Source organism: Dipodomys spectabilis, unplaced genomic scaffold (genome assembly GCF_019054845.1).
Source record: "Dipodomys spectabilis isolate Male_0828 unplaced genomic scaffold, ASM1905484v1 ptg000179l, whole genome shotgun sequence".
Classification (NCBI taxonomy): Eukaryota; Metazoa; Chordata; class Mammalia; order Rodentia; family Heteromyidae; genus Dipodomys; species Dipodomys spectabilis.
Window position 1 is genome coordinate 4,341,688 of NW_024870856.1, and position 18,145 is coordinate 4,359,832.

Here is an 18,145-nt window from a genome sequence, read left to right on the forward strand (position 1 = left end):
TAGAGAAATAACTTAACAGCACCTATATAAGTTTGTGTACTTATTCACCATAGAATTCATTTATATGAGGAACAAATTAATATTGCAATTTGAAAGACACAACTCAAAAACTGTAAAAAAGGACCATTCATTTCTAGCATTTGAATCCTCACTTGTAGCAGGAAGGGCTACTGCACACAGTAAAAATATTGTGCTTGCTCATTTTTTTGTTGTTGTTGTTAAATGTTAGCATTTTGTATTAAATCATTCAGTAAATGCTTTTGATTTTGAGTATCTGTAATTAATTAAATCATAGGAACACTGCTGTGAAAACTATAATTTTGATTTAAAACTTGTGTTTTAATAATGGCAAGTTCTTAATTTAAAGGAAAAACCTCTGGCCAGGAACCTGCTGTCACCAATGTGTGAAGCTTTAGTCACTTTTGCTGCCCTTCCCTCTCCCTCGGGCTTATGAGGTATCTAGAAAGGGTCCAGTCTCGCATTCATTATGGTTCAGGCTTGCATGGTGACACAGGGGAGAACATGGCCGGGAGTCTTTACAAGCTCACAAAGACTTTGCTTAGTCGCCAGCTTTTGTTGGCCTCCTAAACATCGAGTCACCTTACTGAATAGTTCAGAGAGAATAGATGTAGGGGCTGGGGCCCATAACCAGCCTCCGGGGAATGCTTGTCCCTCCTGTGTCCTCAGACTCTCTGTCTCTGTCTCTGTCTCTCTGTCTCTGTCTCTGTCTGTCTGTCTCTCTCTCCTTCTCTCTCTCTCTCTTTCTCTCTCTGTCTCCTTCCCCATATCATAAGACCCCAAAGGATCAAGGAGCCAGAAAACAAAAGCCAAGAAAGGGTGGATGGAAGAACAGGATAGGATAGAGATTTTAGGGAAAGCAAGTCAATTGAAAGTCTGTATTTAGTGAAAACAAGTGATTCTAATAATGATGTGGAATCAAACATTGCAGAGCTGCTCTGGGGAGGAGCGGATTCATGTGGGTTTTAGGGATGTGGGCTGTGCCTCTCAGTTGGACGTTTAGTTTTCTGCATTGAAAGAATAGTGAGGAAACTAGGACAAACTGGATCAAATAGCTCACTTTCAAAAGCAAGTTCTTGTGTTATTGTTGCAGAATCAGTCTGTGTTCATTATAGAAAATGTATTTAGGTAACCCCGAAGAGGAATCCTAATAATATTTTATTCTTTATTATCCTATAGCTGAACATATGTCCCTATTTATATATATTTTAAGCCTATTTACAAACATAACAGTCATATCCACTACATACTTTTTTTTTGTGCTAGTCTTGGGTATTATCTCTGAGCATTTTACTCAAGGCTAACATTCTACCACTTGAGCCACAACTCCACTTTTGGCCTTTTGCTGTAATGTTATTTGCAGGTAAGAGTCTCACAGATTTTTCCCCAGCTGACTTCAAAATGTGATGTTTAGATTTCAGTCTCCTGAGCAGCGAGGATTACAAGCATGAGTCAGTAGCACCCAGCAACTAGCTACAAAGTGAATATATTATAAAGCAAGTTTTTAACTTAGAAAAATATCATGATCTACTTTGTCACTGGATGCATCTGATGGTGCTCCAGCTGATGAAGTTGCCAAACTGCCGTTACCATTTCAGTGTGGCAGAGGCCTGGCCCTTGGTTACCAAGCTTGTGATTTTGTCAAAGAAAAAAAGAGTTTTAAGACACATTGGAGCCAAGAAAATGAAATACTGTAGTAAAGCAAAGCTGCACAATTCAGAGGTGGTGTAGAGCCCTCTGCTAGTTGGTGCAACAAGTGCTCTGACATCAGGGGTATTTATGCTGAAACAGGTAGGATGGGGTTTGTCTCAAATTCACCTTAGGATAAGTGCTTCTCTTTATTCTAACACCTGGCACAGTCTGTCATTCTTGCTGCTACACTATTTTATCCTTTGGGCACAGAGATGTCAAGGCTGGCCTTACTAAACTCAGGTCATTGACATTTGGGCATCCTTCCCAGCAAAGGATGAACTCTGCCATGCATTCCCCTCAGAGGCTTGTCCATCCTTGAGCTAAGCATTTTTTGTGCCAAGAGAGTTATTTTCCCCCATGTTCTCCCTAACCCCAAGGTGAGTTTCTTTCTTGAAGATATCCTTGCTCCGTTCTCAGAGTATACCAATTATTTGGGAGAGAGGACAAGGCCAGAGGGGGAGAGCTGCTCCTTTTCCTTTTTCTCTTTTTAATAACTGTTACAGCTTATGGGGGAATGTAAGGCTTAAAACAAACGGAATAGTGCTTCTGTGCTTTTAACCAAGCTATTCATTAATGCAGCGTCGGTCTCTGAATTCCTGGTGGCTGTTTCTCTGATCTATCCTGCCTCACTTTCTTGGTTATAAAACATTTAGATGATAATTTTTAAGGGCCTCAGAGTATTCATATTGATATAATAATTTAAATAAGCCTGCTAAAGACAAGAAGCAAAACAAGTTAAGCTCTTGGTACTATGATATAAATATACCTATATACTCAATAAAATTATACAGGTGTTTGTGGTAATTATAAATGAACATCCAGTATTCATATAGTTCAAGGATTGTCCATACTCATTTTATTTGGTGAGCATAAATCTTTACATAGAATTATTAGTTGTCTCCTAAATATAGAGAAACAGAGGCATTTGTGTTAAAGAACTAAGGCTCTGGGCTAGAATATATCTTAGTCACAGAGTGATAGGTACACCCCAGTCTCTGGGGTCCATCACTAATATACAAAAATTAGGAAACAAAACAAAGCGTGGTTGACCTTTGTTCAGGAGCCTCAGATCTGAAGACAGTCTTAACGTTTGACCTGAATAAAAGGAGGGGTAGAGTTAGATGATATAGCGAAGAAACCAGGCCTTCACAGGAGAGGTATATCTGAATGTTCCCGAAGGATATCCATTTCTTTACTTTGTGCTCTATGATACTGGCATGCATGCTAGTTTTCCTTTCTCTTTAATCGTTCACTCTTCTTTAATATTTCATTTTTCTTCCATGGAAGTATATAAGTTTCTGTTGTCCGTGAGTTGTGAGTCTGGGGGAGAGTCTGACCTTGAGCGCCATGGCTCGAATTCCAAGGCAGGTCCCCACGTTCTGTGGGCAGGGCAGAGACGGCAGTGGGCAGCACAGGCCCAGGAAGATGGCGTCCTCTGCTTCTGGTGGAGTGTCTGGCTTCAGGAAGGAAGTTCCTATAGAGCGTGAAGTGTTTTTGAGGAAGGTGGGAGGCTGTATTTTCTCAATAAGGCATTTCTTTCGGTGCTGCTTTTCTCTAGACCCTGCTGGAGGATGCGGAGCGGTGCAGGCACAAGATGCAGAGCGCTTCCACGCTCATCAGGGGCTTGGCCGGAGAAAAGGCACGGTGGACAGAGCAAAGCAAGGAGTTCGCTGCACAAACCAAGCGACTCGTAGGTCTGTAAAATTCCCTTACGAACGGGCTTATACTTGATAGAGGCTTAGCAAGCTTAAGCTTTCATCAAACAACACTGCATTACCTCAAACGCACGTGTGTACGTGCAAGCGCAACTCCCACGTGTGCACGCGCAGCCGGTTCAGAGGTTTGGATGATGTTATCTATGGGCTGATGACCTTTACAGTTATTATGATCAGGTCACTTTTGAATTCTACTGAGTACACGGGAATGTTGCTCGATACTGAATGAAGGCTCAGTCTTCTGAGCTGCTGTGTATCAGTATTTCACTTGCAACAAAACTCAAAATCATTCCATGTTCGGTTACTTGCAGCTATTACTTGCTAGGCCACTTGGGCCCTGCTTAACCACGATCTGCATATTTATCCAGTGGCAACAGCAGGTGCTTACGATTTGATTGGTGGAATTTAAAATTATAATATGTAGTATGCAGTGACAAGGATGATTGTGCTGTATTTCACCGGTTTCTTTTTTGTGTGTGTTTTAGGGGATGTATTGTTGGCTACAGCTTTTCTGTCTTATTCTGGCCCATTTAACCAAGAATTTCGACACCTGCTGTTAAATGATTGGGAGAAAGAAATGAAAGCTCGGAAAATTCCATTCGGAAAGGATCTAAATCTGAATGAGATGCTGATCGATGCCCCCACCATCAGTGAGTGGAGCCTCCAAGGTCTGCCCAACGATGATCTGTCCGTCCAGAATGGAATTATTGTCACAAAGGCATCTCGTTATCCTTTACTAATTGATCCGCAGACTCAAGGCAAGATCTGGATTAAGAATAAAGAAAGCCAGAATGAACTGCAGGTGATTTGTGTTTGAGTATGCTACTGCTCAAATTTTATCTCCTCAGATTACTGAGAATCCAAGAATAAAGAAATGTTTAAAGCTATGCATATAGTTGGACGATCCCAGGAAGAGCAGAAGCAGATTCGCTTTAAGCCCAATGACAAAAATCTCTTTTTTAACCATCTCATCACTTGCCTTTGTGTTCGTCTTCACGAAGGCCATCTTTCAGTACCCTCAGACTCTCTTTGATAAATCCAGAAAGGTAGAGCTGTGGCACATTATGTGTGCAGCACTCACAAGGACAGTTCCTGATTTTTACTATTTGTCACTAAGTTTGTTGTGAGGAAAAAAAAATCACATAGTGCTTCCTGGCATATCTGGCAAAGGAAACAAGGGAAATGGGCTAAACTTTCTGCACCATTTCACCCAGTAGATTTCCAAATTAAGGTGTGCTTGCCTCCTGTTGTTAGAGGCCTTTAGCCTTGTATGGAGACCTGTCTGTGGAGAGTAACCTGTGACCTTGTTTTTAGATCACGTCTCTAAATCACAAGTACTTCAGAAACCACCTGGAAGACAGTCTTTCTCTTGGAAGGCCTTTGCTTATTGAAGACATCGGGGAGGAGCTGGATCCAGCTCTGGATAATATTTTGGAGAAGAATTTTATTAAAGCTGGATCTACTTTTAAGGTAGGTTAAACTCATAGATAAAAGCATGCAGAGTCAACATGGGAGACCCCATCAATATGGGATTGTCTTGCTAGGCAGCAATGCAAATTGGAGTCCGTAGTGAATGGAAAATTTCTTTGATGTACTTTCTGATCGAAAATATTCAAAAACCAATCTTTTTTTGTATATCTAAGTTATTTTTATAATCAAGGCATCTCTGCTTCTTTCCATCCTAATGGCTTGAAGCCAAGTTAATGACAGTGTGTGTGTGTGTGTGTGTGTGTGTGTGTGTGTGTGTGTGTGTGTGTGTGTGAGATGGAGTTTGAACTTGGGGCCTGAATGCTGTCCCTGTGCTTTTTTTGCTCAACACTAATGCTTTACTACTTGAGCCACAGCTCCACTTCTGGTATTTTGGTAGTTTATTGGAGATAAAAGTCTTATTGACTTACCTGGCTTCAAATCACAGTCTAGATCTCAACTTCCTGAATAGGATTACAGATGTGAGTATACAAATCATATCCAGTCACAAAACTGGATAAAACAGAACTCGAAATATACAAAAAAGGAAGCAGCAAAGTATACCCTTTTCATTATTTTTAATTTTCTTTTAAAATAAAAGGTGAAGGTTGGTGACAAGGAAGTAGATGTTATGGATGGCTTCAAACTCTACCTCACAACCAAACTGCCCAATCCAGCCTACACCCCAGAAATAAGCGCACGAACCTCCATTATTGACTTCACTGTCACCATGAAAGGCCTGGAAGACCAGCTGCTGGGGAGAGTCATTCTCACAGAGAAACAGGTGGGTGAGGTGTGGCTGTGACACTGCCTTTCTATTGCGTGTGTCTTTCACTGATGAACATAAGTTGTTACAATGCTTCTCCTCTCTTATTCCTACTAATCCCAAATCAGTTGTTTTTAATCTAAAAGAAATTATTCACCAATTATGTACCCATGGTTTTCCTATATGTCCCATTTATCACGTTGATCATTGGTTGCTTTTCTCCATACCGACGATGTATCTATGAGACTATCATTATTTTGGTCTCCAATTGCTTACTTTTCGTGAAAAGTTTGTTCTAGTTGGACTTCTCTTTAGCTGTTGACTTTCAGTTTTCTCATACACATGTAAGTTTTCATTTTTTTGATTCCTTCTATGCTTTTAGAATAAGAGATGTAAACTTTCTATGCCAACAACAACTGACATTATATGTTCTGGAGAGTGCTTTATGTGTGAGGGAATAGATGATGTGAAGTTTTGGAACTTCTGATTGTAGACTTTGGTCAGGTACCCTCTAACTTCCAGTAAAAAGTGGCCAAGAATTATATATATATATATTTCTTATAGGCCTTTTCTCAAGTCAGTGTTTCCTTTAGGATGCATGTGAAGCTTAAGCTCCAAAATATCAAGATTATTAATGAGACCACCATGGCCAAAGTGTGGGAACTCGAAGATATTACTGACTTTCTCCAGAGTTTCATAGCAGTGAGCATAGTTTCCTTCATGGCCCCTTCCATGCTGACCTGAGGATATATTAGGTCAAAACCACTGGCAACACCTTTGAGTCTTCACTTCCCACCATCTCTTCTTTCTGTGTGTCGTATCCAGCCTGCTCTTCTAGCTCTATATGTGTTATTCTCTTTCTCATTCTCTTCCGTTCTCTGGCCTTCTTTTCCCTTTTCTCCAAATGTGACTCATAGATTCATAAAGTTGATAGTAGCCTTAGGAACCTTAATCCAGCTTCAGAAATGTATGTGTCTGGCTGACCTCAGCATGCCAGGAACCAATGTTGTACCTCCAATCACAGATTAAACATTGAGCTAATAACAACCTTCCATCTTTGAGTCCTCTGTTGGGGATCCCAATAGAGTTAGTTTGAGAAATTGAGCACTGTCATGCAATGACTTCCAGAAAGATTGAGGTTGTTGCTCAGCAGCCTGTGTTGCTGAGCAAGTGGGAGTCCCAGGGGTGTTCCTGTAGCATCTGTCACGTGTCAGGGGTCTGCTTTCGCCGACAGCGTTGGCTTTGGGGTGGTCAGGAGCCCCAGTGCAGTCTGCACGATGCGCTGGCTCTTAGTTCTATTACTATATTCAGTTGAGATGCATGCAGTTTCCTTGAAAAAAGTCATTCACTCGGACAGATGTTAGAACAAAACAACACAAAACGAAGCAAATGGTGATCACAGCACTGAGCTGTCCTTGTTGGCAGTGGGGGCAGCAAGGGACGGCAAAGCTTCCTCGAGAAAATGTTGCTCAGTCTCACAGAGCCAATATGGATCCACAGCTAGACTTGATTTTTCTTTTTGGGGAAAATCAAGTACCTTGAGAAAAATGACTTCTTTACTTTTGTCCACACTGATGGTAACCGATTCTTTCAGCTGGGTACCAGTGTCTCACACCCCTCCTCCTAACTATTCAGGAGGCTGCGATCTGGCCATCTTGGTTCTAGGCCAGCCCGGGCAAAGTCCTCAAATCTCCATCTTCAATAAGGGAACAAAATGCCAGACTAGAGTCATGGCAAAGCTGAGAGAGAACATGAGACCTGAGTTCAAGCCCAGTTGCTGCACAAAACAAAACAGAACAAAAACTTCTTCTAAGGAGTATGGCCAGCACCAGTAGACAGGTGTTCTGTATACACAGAAGAAGGCCATCTTACCCTAATGCTCATGGTGGCGCAACCCGTATCTCTATTTATTTTCTAAAATAAAGCCTTATGATGACCGACATGAGTTGTTGGGCTTACTTTTTTAAGTCGGCTACTTCCTCTAGGAAGCCTTTTCTTTTTTGTCTGCTCTTCTCATCATTTTCTGGAACCTGCTCCTGCTGCTGAATGGCTGAATAGCCTTGGTGGTGCATGGTGGACAATTGAATGTGAGCTGATCTCTGGTGCTCTGGGTGATTTCCTATAATCTAATGACCTCATGGAGAATGGCCTATTTCTATGCCTTATAGATGCAGAGAAAAATACATTTTAAGTCCAAGTACTCTTTTGATTTCATTGACAGTGCAGTATCTCTGGCAGCCATCACTTCCTAGATAATTATAAATGGAAACTTCTGTTGAGTCTAGGTGATTCAGGAAGTTGGGAAGTCCCCACAGTTAGGAATCAGCATTGGAGAGCACTGAGGAGGTGTGGGCGTGGACGGAAGACAGCTTCACTGGAGTGGACTCCTGCTTCTAGGACAGTGAACCTTCCTGCAGAAAGAAGTTCTGACCCAGGAAAGGTGATTTCATGAATCACCTGCTGTCTGATGTCTGGGAATAGAGGTGCAGGGGGAGGCATTATTAGCAGACATAACCCGGTGCTCGTGTGCTCACTCATATACTGGACATATGTTCAAGTCCCCTTCGTCCCCAGGAAACAAAACAAAGGCAAGGAAACAGATTTGATATATTCATTGCTTGTCTGCTTTTGTGGCACTGAGCAAAGAACCTAAGGCCTCATATTTGTTACCAAATGCTTTGCCACTTAAGTTATGCCCTTACTTTCCATTTTTTAAAATAACTTTTTGAGAGTCAATGTCTCATTAATCTTGCTATTGCTGGTTTCAAACTGGTGACCTTCCTGCATCCATCTGCATCTGTGCTTTCTAAGTAGCTGGGAACGTAGGCATGTGCCACCATGTCTGCCTAGAAAACAGGATTTTAAAATGATTTCATTTAAAAATGATTTTGAAAGTGATTTCACAGTTTTCTTTGTGCAGCAATACAGTTATTTATTTATTATTATTTTTAAAGATGCATTCTCTTTTTGGTGACTTCTATTTATCTCTTTTATTCTAATGGTGTTATTAATTTTTTTGTATCTGTGGTACTAAGGAATCAAACTCAGGGCTTCGTGCATGCTGGGCAAGCACTCTGCCACTAGGCCATACTCCCATTCTACATTCATTTATTTTTCTCAGTCTTAGGGATTAAACTCATAGCCAGCATGGAAGAGATCTATAAAATTTTTTCAGCAAGGATAAAGCCTTTTTGATAAAGAAATAGGCTTGTGTAATATAAAAATATAGTAGATATTGGTATCATAAGCTTATTGGTGATAGAAAAAATACTTTCTGTAATCCCATTAAATTTTCCATGTTAATTACCTGTGTAAATGACAAAAGAGAAATTACCTTTGCTAATGAAACCTTGTGACACTTTGAAAAATGAAAACTGAATAGTTCCTTCCATGGACTGATTTCAGAAAATTTGGTCCTAGCTCAGATTTATGTACACAAATAATTTTAGCTTTCCTTTGTTTCTTGGTTAGGGCACTTTTATGAGCATTTTATAACAAATATATTTATGAGTTAAAAAACTTCCTGAAAAAAAAACAAAAAAACTTTCTGTACTTTATTCACCTGATATTGTTTCAACAAAAGTTAGCATAATCACAACTTCATAAAATTTTTCAGTTTGCATATATTGTGTACTACACTTAGCACAAATGTTTACCTCTATCTGAATATCTATCTGTATATCTATCCCTATCTATCATCTATCTTTGCTAAAAGATCGTCTATTTGATGAACAAATGCATTTTCCCCTATTAATTTAAAAAGGACTATCTTTTTATGCATTGGTGGAGCTAAAGTGGTAATTTAACAGAAATATGTTTATATCAGCCATATAAATGAAAACACCTATCGAATCATATTCCAAAGTAGATCTTAAGTCTTTTCATTTTGAATAAAAACAGTAATTGTTCTATTTCTCTCACATATAATAGTTCTTTTTCCATAACCACAGTCTTGCTCTTATGTTCATTTATTGCCTTCTATTTCATACACAGATTGTTTATGCAATTCCAAACTGCACTTTAAGTTGTATTAACTATGTTAGTTTATTTGAATAGACTTCAAACTTGGGGTGGTAGAATTCTTAGTGTTTCTTTGTTTGGGAATGTGGGAAGTTACCTTAATTGGCTAATTTATCCAATTAGCGTTGGTAACACTAATAATTATGTTGAACACAACCATCACTGTACTGCTTTGTCTGTTCAGTTACTATTAAGCAATAGTTGCTTGATGTTTACTTTATTGCATATAGTACTGCCATTTTTATTCGTAATGGCTTTCAAAAGCAACACGGAAGCATGCTTTTAGCTAAAACCCCAGGCTTCTCAAGTAGAGATGAAATGTAGAGTGTAACAGATTTATAAAATACGTTGAGAACTTTGGACCTTTCCAAGTAACTAAAGAAGATCCTCTGGATGACTGGGAGAGTGAAAAATGATCACAGAGGAGGAACAGGAGGTCCGCAGGGAGACCAATGATAGCCAGGGAAGAATTAAAGCCTCAATGAGGGCTGTGCTGCTAACTGGGAAAAATGGACAGAAGATAAAAGGTAACTGTGAGGGAAGAATTGAGATGAAGTGGTGCTGATTGTGGCTGTGTCCCCTGGTGACACAGAATCTTCAGCATTCCAAGCTGAAGATCTGAAACTTCCCTATCTCCTCTCTTCTAAGAGACTTCATTACATAATTGCACAATAGTATGTGAATTTATTTGTCTTGTATCAAGTTTAAGTGTACATTCAATTTTTTTTTCAATTTTTAAATGATCCTTAAGTAGTTGTGCAAAAAGGTTGCCATGTAAAGCAGCAGTTTATGAATGTGATACATCTTGATCAATGCTGTGTATTTTTATTGGCTGTAGTGTGAAGTTTTAATACATGGGTACAGATCTGATCAAAGTAAGTGATATAGCTATCACCTCCAACATTTATCATTTCTTTGTATTGGGGATATTAAAAGCCTCTTGACTATTATTCTGTAATTAGTTATTGTCAACTGTAGTTATACTATTGTGAAGAAATGATGCGTCTTATCCAATTAGCCTTATGTACAATTCCTCTCTCCATCCCTTCTCAAGCTCCTTACCATTTCCAGCCATGAAAATCATTATTTTTCTCTTATGAAGGTATTTATTATTTTTAGCTTCCACAGATAAGTGAGAATATATATTTCGTGTTTTACTTAACATAATGTCTTCTAGGTTCTTCCATGTTGCTGCAAATGACAGGATTTTACTCACTCTTATAGCCAAATGATATTCCTTTTTATGTGTGTGTGTGTGTGGTATGGTATGGTGTGGTGTATGTGTGTATGTGTGTGTGTATGTATACGTGTGTGTCTAACACTGATGAATGATTCCTTATCTTGGCTATTCCAAATCATACTGCAGTAAGTACAATAGTGTAGATGTTTCTTAAGTATTGATTTCCTTTCCTATGGATGCATACCTAGTAGTGGAACTTACTTTGTGACAACTGCCAAGTTGATTGTTCAGATATCTTACTTTCCCAATGAGCATCATTGTGCTTCTGACATTCTGCTGGAAATGAATCAGGAAGAGATGGAAGGTAAGAGCATATTGTGAGCAACCATCTTAATACAGTCTCTGGCTTAGCTGTGTCGCTGGCGATGTCCTCACCAGCATTGTGTTAGCTATTTCTATGTCGGTTTGGCAGATGAGAGACCTGAGGCCTGTGGAGTTATAGATGGTGCATGTATTGATTCAAACATGTGCCATTCTGCTGTCAAGATGTCTCCTTCTCCTCCCTTCTCTTCACCTCCTTTCCCTCCCTTCCTTCCCTTCTTTCTCTTCCTTTTCCTGCCTTCCTTTCCCTTTCCTTTTTCCTCTCCTCCCCTGGCATTCAGAAATCAAGAACTTTACAGTGTTCACCTGTAGGAACTCAGAATGAAGACTATGATTTTTTTGAAAAAAATTTAAAACATGATGACTTTATTTTCTAGTGAAACTCTAATGGGAGGACTTTGACAGTAACTGTTATAAAAAGGAATTTTATAGCAACCATAAAATGTCACATGTTTATTCTAATTTCCCCATTTCTTGAAATTTGAAATTCTCATTTAGTGAATAAATGAATTTGAATAACCACCAAGGAGGCTTTCAAATGTAGCCAGATGGAAGCAATAGTACAGGTTTTTCTGGAGTTGCCACAGCTCAATAAAGAACTGATGGAAGTTCAGAAATATTTTTTTCTTAAAGATAAAATTTGTCTTTTCTAAAATAACCCTGGACCTAGCTCCTGGGTTTTAGATCATGAGATAAACGTTTGGTAGGATTCTGTCTACCACAGCTATACAATCAGGCATTAACTATGCAGAACAGAAAGCAGAGACCATGGGGTTTTACCATTATAAGCTTTATTTTTAACTCCATGTTTCTCAGTGAAAGAACTTGCATAATGATTAACAATGACAGTTTTGGCTAGGTCTAGCTCCTCTTTTCTCTATTTATATGAATTATATGATTCACCATGGCTTAGATGTCTAGTTCTCTCAAAGAAGAGTGGAATCAGAAGCCCTCCTGGGCCATATCCTGAATGCTCAGAGTGTTTTCCTTTCTGAAGTTGCTCAAGGAATTTGAAAGTGGCACTTTATGTCCAGAGAACTTTACATTCCTTGGACACAAAGTGAGTCACACTCCAAATTCCAGAAGTACTTTCTTGTGACTTTGTTCTTCAGGCATCTGCATTTAACCCTAGACCCAAAGTTATGTGGAATTATTCATTATTTTTTAAATTATTAATGTGGTTTGGTCCATTGTGAGTGTGCAATATATTTACAAAACTTTTCAAAAGAAATCCTGAATTTATCTTCCTTTCAAAAAGGTAAATTTACAGTCGGGTACCATTGGCTTACATCTATAATCCTAGCTTCTCAGGAGAATCACCGTTTTTAAGTCAGCTCTTGGCAGGAAAGTTTGAGAGATTCTTCTCTCCAATTAACCACCACAAAGCTGGAAGTAAAGTATAAGTCACGTGGTAGAGTGTTAGCCTTGAACAAAAACGCTCAGGAACAGCATCTAAGCCTGGATGGAGTTCAAGACCCAGGACTGGCTCACATACACAAACAATTTAACTTTACTATTTATACTATTTCCGTTTCTTTTTAATTCTTTTTTTTTAAGCTTTGATGTTACAATCTCTCATGTAACTCTCATGTAGAATTTACTTTGGTTCCAGCAAAGTATTCTCTCTGTTGTCGGGGGAGGGGCACGGTGGGGGAGGGGCACGATGGGGGATAGCTCTTTTATCACATTCAGTGTCACTTGCATTTCCTTCTTTGTTCCTCTCCATGATGCCAAGGGAAAGAAAGAACCACAGAGGAGAGTGAAAGTCCCAAACGCCACTCTTCTAGCTAACTGGAACAGTTTTTTTTTAGAAAACATGCAAAGCTTTACTTCTTTTGGAGAAAGGGGAAAGTTTTTTCAGGCCAATATTTTTCAGTTTTCAAAATTTAATTATGTTAGTTTCCTTTTTTTTTATTTTATTTTATTTTTTGGTCCAGTCGTGGGGCCTGAACTCTGGGCCTGGGTGCTCTGGTCCCTCAGCTCTTCAGCTCAAGGCTAGCACTCTACCACTTGAGCCACAGCACCACTTCTGGCTTTTTTCTTTTTGCTTATGTGGTGCTGAGGAATCAGAACCCAGGGCCTCAGGCATGCAAGGCAAGCGCTCTACCACTGAGCCACCTTCCCAGCCCCTCCTTTTTTTTTTTGCCTGTCCTGGGGCTTGAACTCAGGGCCTGGGCACTGTCCCTGAGCCTCTTTGTGCTCAAGGTTAGTGCTCTTCCACTTGTGGGACAGCGCCACTTCTGGTTTTTAGTGGTTTATTGGAGATAAGAGTCTCACGGACTTTTCTGCCCGGGTTGGCTTTGAACCGTGATCCTCAGATCTCAGCCTCCTGAGTAGCTAGGATTACAGATGCGAACCACCAAAGCCCAGTGATTTTAGTATCTTGTCGAACCAAGGTGTTATTATATAGACAAGCCTGGCTTTGAACTCTTGACGATTCTGCCTTGACTAGTGAGTCCTAGGATCACAGGCATGAGCCACCATGCTCAGCTTTTTAAAAAATGTGTTTTTTATTGTAAAAATAGTATACAGAGGGTTACAGTTACATGAGTAAGGTAATGAGTACATTTCTTATCGAGCATTGTTACCTCCTCCTTTGTTTTTTTCCTACTATCCCTTCCCTCACTACCTCCCCAGCTGCCCCCTGCCCCCCAAGTTGTAAAGTTCATTTTCAACATAGTGTCTTATACATCCCATTGTTACCATGCTCTGCTTTTAAAAGTTTCAATGTCAAGGTATCTATAATATCAGCTTAGAATACCTGCTTAGCTATGGAGAATTACTTCTCATAGACCTGGATACTATTTCACCCAGCACATTTGAAATAATCACATCCAAACAATGGCAAACTCTTTTAAGAAAGAATATAAACTGAATAAATATATAGAATCTAAGGTTTGTGTATTTGTCTTCAAATAAATTTTACCTTTAAAGAATGACATGGTTGGAAGTGGCACTATGGCTCAAGCAGTAGAGTGCTCTCCTTGAGCTGTCAAGAGCTGAGGGACAGTGCCTAGGCCCAGAGTTCAAGCCCCACGACTGACAAAACAAAACAATAAAAGAATGACATGGTGCCTCACATAAGATTGTGAGACTCTAAATCAAAAACTAGCTAGGCATGGTTGCATATGCCTGCAGTCCCAACTATTTGGAAATGTGTAGGAAGATTGTGACATGAGTCCAGCCAGAGCAAAGGTACAATGAAAACAACATGGAAAACAAACTAAAAGCAAAAGGACCATGTGTGGAGCTGAGGCATTAGTTAAGCAAGAAAGGCCTCAAGTTAAATTTCCAGTACTGATATATACCCGCACACATGTGCGTGTGCATGCACACATACACACACATTTTTACTTTCGCGGCAAGATTATATTTGCCTTGGTAAATGTAGTTACAGAAATACAAGTATTTGGGCTGGGAAGGTGGCTCAGTGGTAGAGCGCTTGCCTTGCATGCCTGAGGCCCTGGGTTCAATTCCTCAGCACCACATAAGCAAAAAGAAAAAATCCGGAAGTGGTGCTGTGGCTCAAGTGGTAGAGCTCTAGCCTTGAGCTGAAGAGCTGAGGGACAGCGCCCAAGCCCAGAGTACAGGCCCCACGACCGGACCTCCCCCCCTCCAAAAAATACAAGTATTTGACCTAGGAAATAAATGAATGACAATAGTATACTGACAATATTTTTTAACAAGCTTAGAGATACCCCATTCTATCCTTCCTTTTATCAATTTTCTTCCTTTTTTGTTGATGTTTATGAGTCTTGCAGTCAGCTATGATAAATATAGTAAAATACAGATACTCATGAGCGGCTGACTGGGTTCATTTTTTACAGAATGTTCCTTCCCCCAAATAGTTAATTTATGAAGGAAATGTATTTATGCAAATTAACAGGAATTGGAGAAAGAGCGAACTCACCTTATGGAAGATGTAACTGCAAACAAAAGAAGGATGAAGGAACTTGAAGACAATTTGCTTTACCGCTTGACAAGTACCCAGGGGTCCCTGGTGGAAGATGAGAGTCTCATCATTGTGTTGAGCAACACCAAGAAGACAGCCGAGGAGGTGACACAGAAGCTGGAAATTTCTGCTGAGACGGAAATTCAAATTAACTCAGCCCGAGAGGAGTACAGGCCTGGTGAGTCCAGTAATGAGGGACAAATGCCACTGGAAATTGGAACAAGAAAGGAAATGAGAATTAGAGAAATTGAATGAAGTCAGGAAATGATACAAAGGACTTTGCAAAGTGAGGTGGCCAATTAGAGTTCATGGCATTGCTTTTGAGAAGTTCTGTAATTTGGAGGTGGAAAAAAACCAACTGAACTATATAATGGTATAAGCCCTCTAGATGCAATTCACAGTAGTCAGGAAATCTTTCAAAGTTTTTATGCACTGAAGAATAAGAAAAAAATGAGATTAAAAAAAGTCTTGACTGGAGATGTGTGGCATTGTAGAAATTAGTGTGGTACTGTAGTCTGTTCACTAGTTGTTTAGCACTTGAAAACTATGCCAGTATTTTGTTCACAGACTTTGTGCTAGGAAGGCGGTTCCCTGGTGTTGATTCTCATTTGCAAACATATATTCACTGGCAGCTGAATTAATCCCTCGTTAGATATTCAATCGGCCATCAGTTAGTAATTTATCACATCTCCTAGGAAAACAGGTGAAACTGTCTCATCAGGAGCTGTACCTTTGGGATTGCTTATTTTGCAAACTTGAAATAAGTATTAAGTACAGATTCTTCACAAGCTTCAGAATGAGGACCTAAATGCTGGCCATATCTATTCCTGGGCGACACTGTAAAAATCTCTGAAATTCCTTGGCTGTCTTGGCTGCCTATGCTAAAATATAATAAGATATATTGACTAAGGTGTCCAGTGGTTTTGAAATGAGAGGTACCATTTGCTTAAGACATAAGGCTCGTCCATAAACATAGCATAGCTGAATAAATAAATGAGCATTGCTTTCTGTCCTTTTCCTGGTAGGCCCACGGAGAAGACAAAGTAACAGAACACATTTTAATGTAGAGTTTAGGCTGCTGTGTCTGCAGGTCTCATTTATTTTCCACTCACGCAGTCCGTGTAACCTTGGTCTCTGTCTTTCAGTTGCTACTCGAGGCAGCATCCTCTACTTCCTCATCACGGAGATGCGCTTGGTTAATGAAATGTATCAGACTTCACTCCGTCAGTTTCTGGGCTTGTTTGACCTTTCCTTAGCCAGGTACGTCTGCATTCAGGGAGCCTGGCTGAATTCTTTATCCACGGATTAGAATGATGACCTTACATTTATGATTTCCTTCTCCTTTGTTAGGAAGTCTTTTTTTAAATCTTTTCCAAAGCTCAGATTAATGTAATTACCAGTGTGTTAACAAATCATTCTGATTCATCACTTTATGATCAGAGAAAATTATACCAACTCTTCATCTGCTGATTTGAATCCTTTGGTTTCAAGTGTTTCTGCTAACCAGGAAAATTCCCAACACATTGTTGTGAGTGATCATGCCCTGTAGGTAAAATTGATTTAGACAATGTTGAGGATTCCGTTATGTGATTTCATGTTGAGAGAATACTTGTTATCTTCGATTTAGGAGGCTTACATTTGATGCATAAAAACAAGAACGGGCCCTCTAAAATTACTTATTCTCTTTTAAAGACACTGCTTTTAGAGACAACTGAAAAGGGCAGTGCGCTGCACCTGATTTCAGTGTTTTCTCCCTCAGGGCTGGCAGGAGCCCAATTACAAGCAAGAGGATCGCTAATATCATCGAGCACATGACGTTCGAAGTGTACAAGTATGCTGCTCGCGGCTTGTATGAGGAACACAAATTCCTGTTCACTTTGTTGCTCACCCTAAAGATTGACATGCAGAGAAACCGAGTCAGGCACGAAGAGTTTCTTCCTCTTATTAAAGGTCAGTAGAATGCATTGTACACAGAAGCAAGTGTCAAAATCATTTCGAAGGCCCTTGGCTCTATTGGAAAATTATATTTTGCTCATAGTGGCTTCCTGGCATTTCCTTTAAGATGTGCTTATGTGGCATTTTTTATTTGCCCACTTGTTGAGTGAATAATGACACTTCCTGAAGACCTACTATGTCCCAGAGTATTGACATAGGCATGTCAATGATCAGAAAACCTTGTCAGAGTGCACGTGGGTTCCGGAAAGACACATCACGTAGTGAACGATAAGTTAATTATGTAGCACGGGAGACTATAGTGTATATGGAAAACAATAGCAGGAAATGGGAGTTGGAGCATAGGTATAAGGAAAGATGGGAGAAGTTTGAAGCTTTTAATGGAGTGCTCAATGTTATCTCTTCAAGGCTTTCTTTAGAGGTGGGCAGGTGGTTGAGACTTGAAAGAGATGACGGTCATAGGCAAATTCAATTGTTTTTTGTGCTGTTTTATCACATATGTAGATCTATGTACCCACAACTGTATCCAAGGTACAGGATGGGCTCACCACCACAAAATCTCTGCTATAAAGCCATTGCCCATCAGAGGGACATTTAGAAGAAGAACATTGAAGGTAGGGAACAGACAGTGTTCAGGTGTCTTAGTGGTAGTTAGTATGGTAAGAAGGAGCTCTAGGAAAATGATCAGGATCACTAGAGCACAGAGGATGAGCAGATTGTACAGATCGTCCCACTGATTATAACTCTTCACCAAGTGTTGATTCCAGGTAGATCCCTTGGATCATTAGAACAATACAAACAAATGGAAATCTGGGAGACAAAGACTTGTAAACATGCTGTGGAATGTTTGCTCATAACAAATTACCAACACTAAAACGTACTTGTTCCCAGTTCTGGAGGCCAGGGCACAGAAAGATCAGGTCCCTCTTCTGGGGTGTGGATGGCATTCTCTCATGGTAGGAGGCAGAGCAGAGCAGAGAAGCAGGTCTTGTTCTTGCCTC

The 18,145-nt window shown here is 39.9% G+C and overlaps 1 protein-coding gene across 1 annotated transcript in view; it reads left to right on the forward strand.

The window, feature by feature from the left end:
- Dnah5 (dynein axonemal heavy chain 5) overlaps positions 1-18,145 on the forward strand; it is a 193,492-nt gene that overhangs the window by 143,522 nt on the left and 31,825 nt on the right. The window contains exons 60-66 of the mRNA XM_042695192.1: positions 3,269-3,404; positions 3,911-4,227; positions 4,740-4,895; positions 5,494-5,676; positions 15,126-15,369; positions 16,337-16,451; positions 16,951-17,141. Of these exons, the coding sequence (XP_042551126.1) occupies positions 3,269-3,404; positions 3,911-4,227; positions 4,740-4,895; positions 5,494-5,676; positions 15,126-15,369; positions 16,337-16,451; positions 16,951-17,141 (1,342 nt within the window). The remainder of the gene's footprint in view (positions 1-3,268; positions 3,405-3,910; positions 4,228-4,739; positions 4,896-5,493; positions 5,677-15,125; positions 15,370-16,336; positions 16,452-16,950; positions 17,142-18,145) is intronic.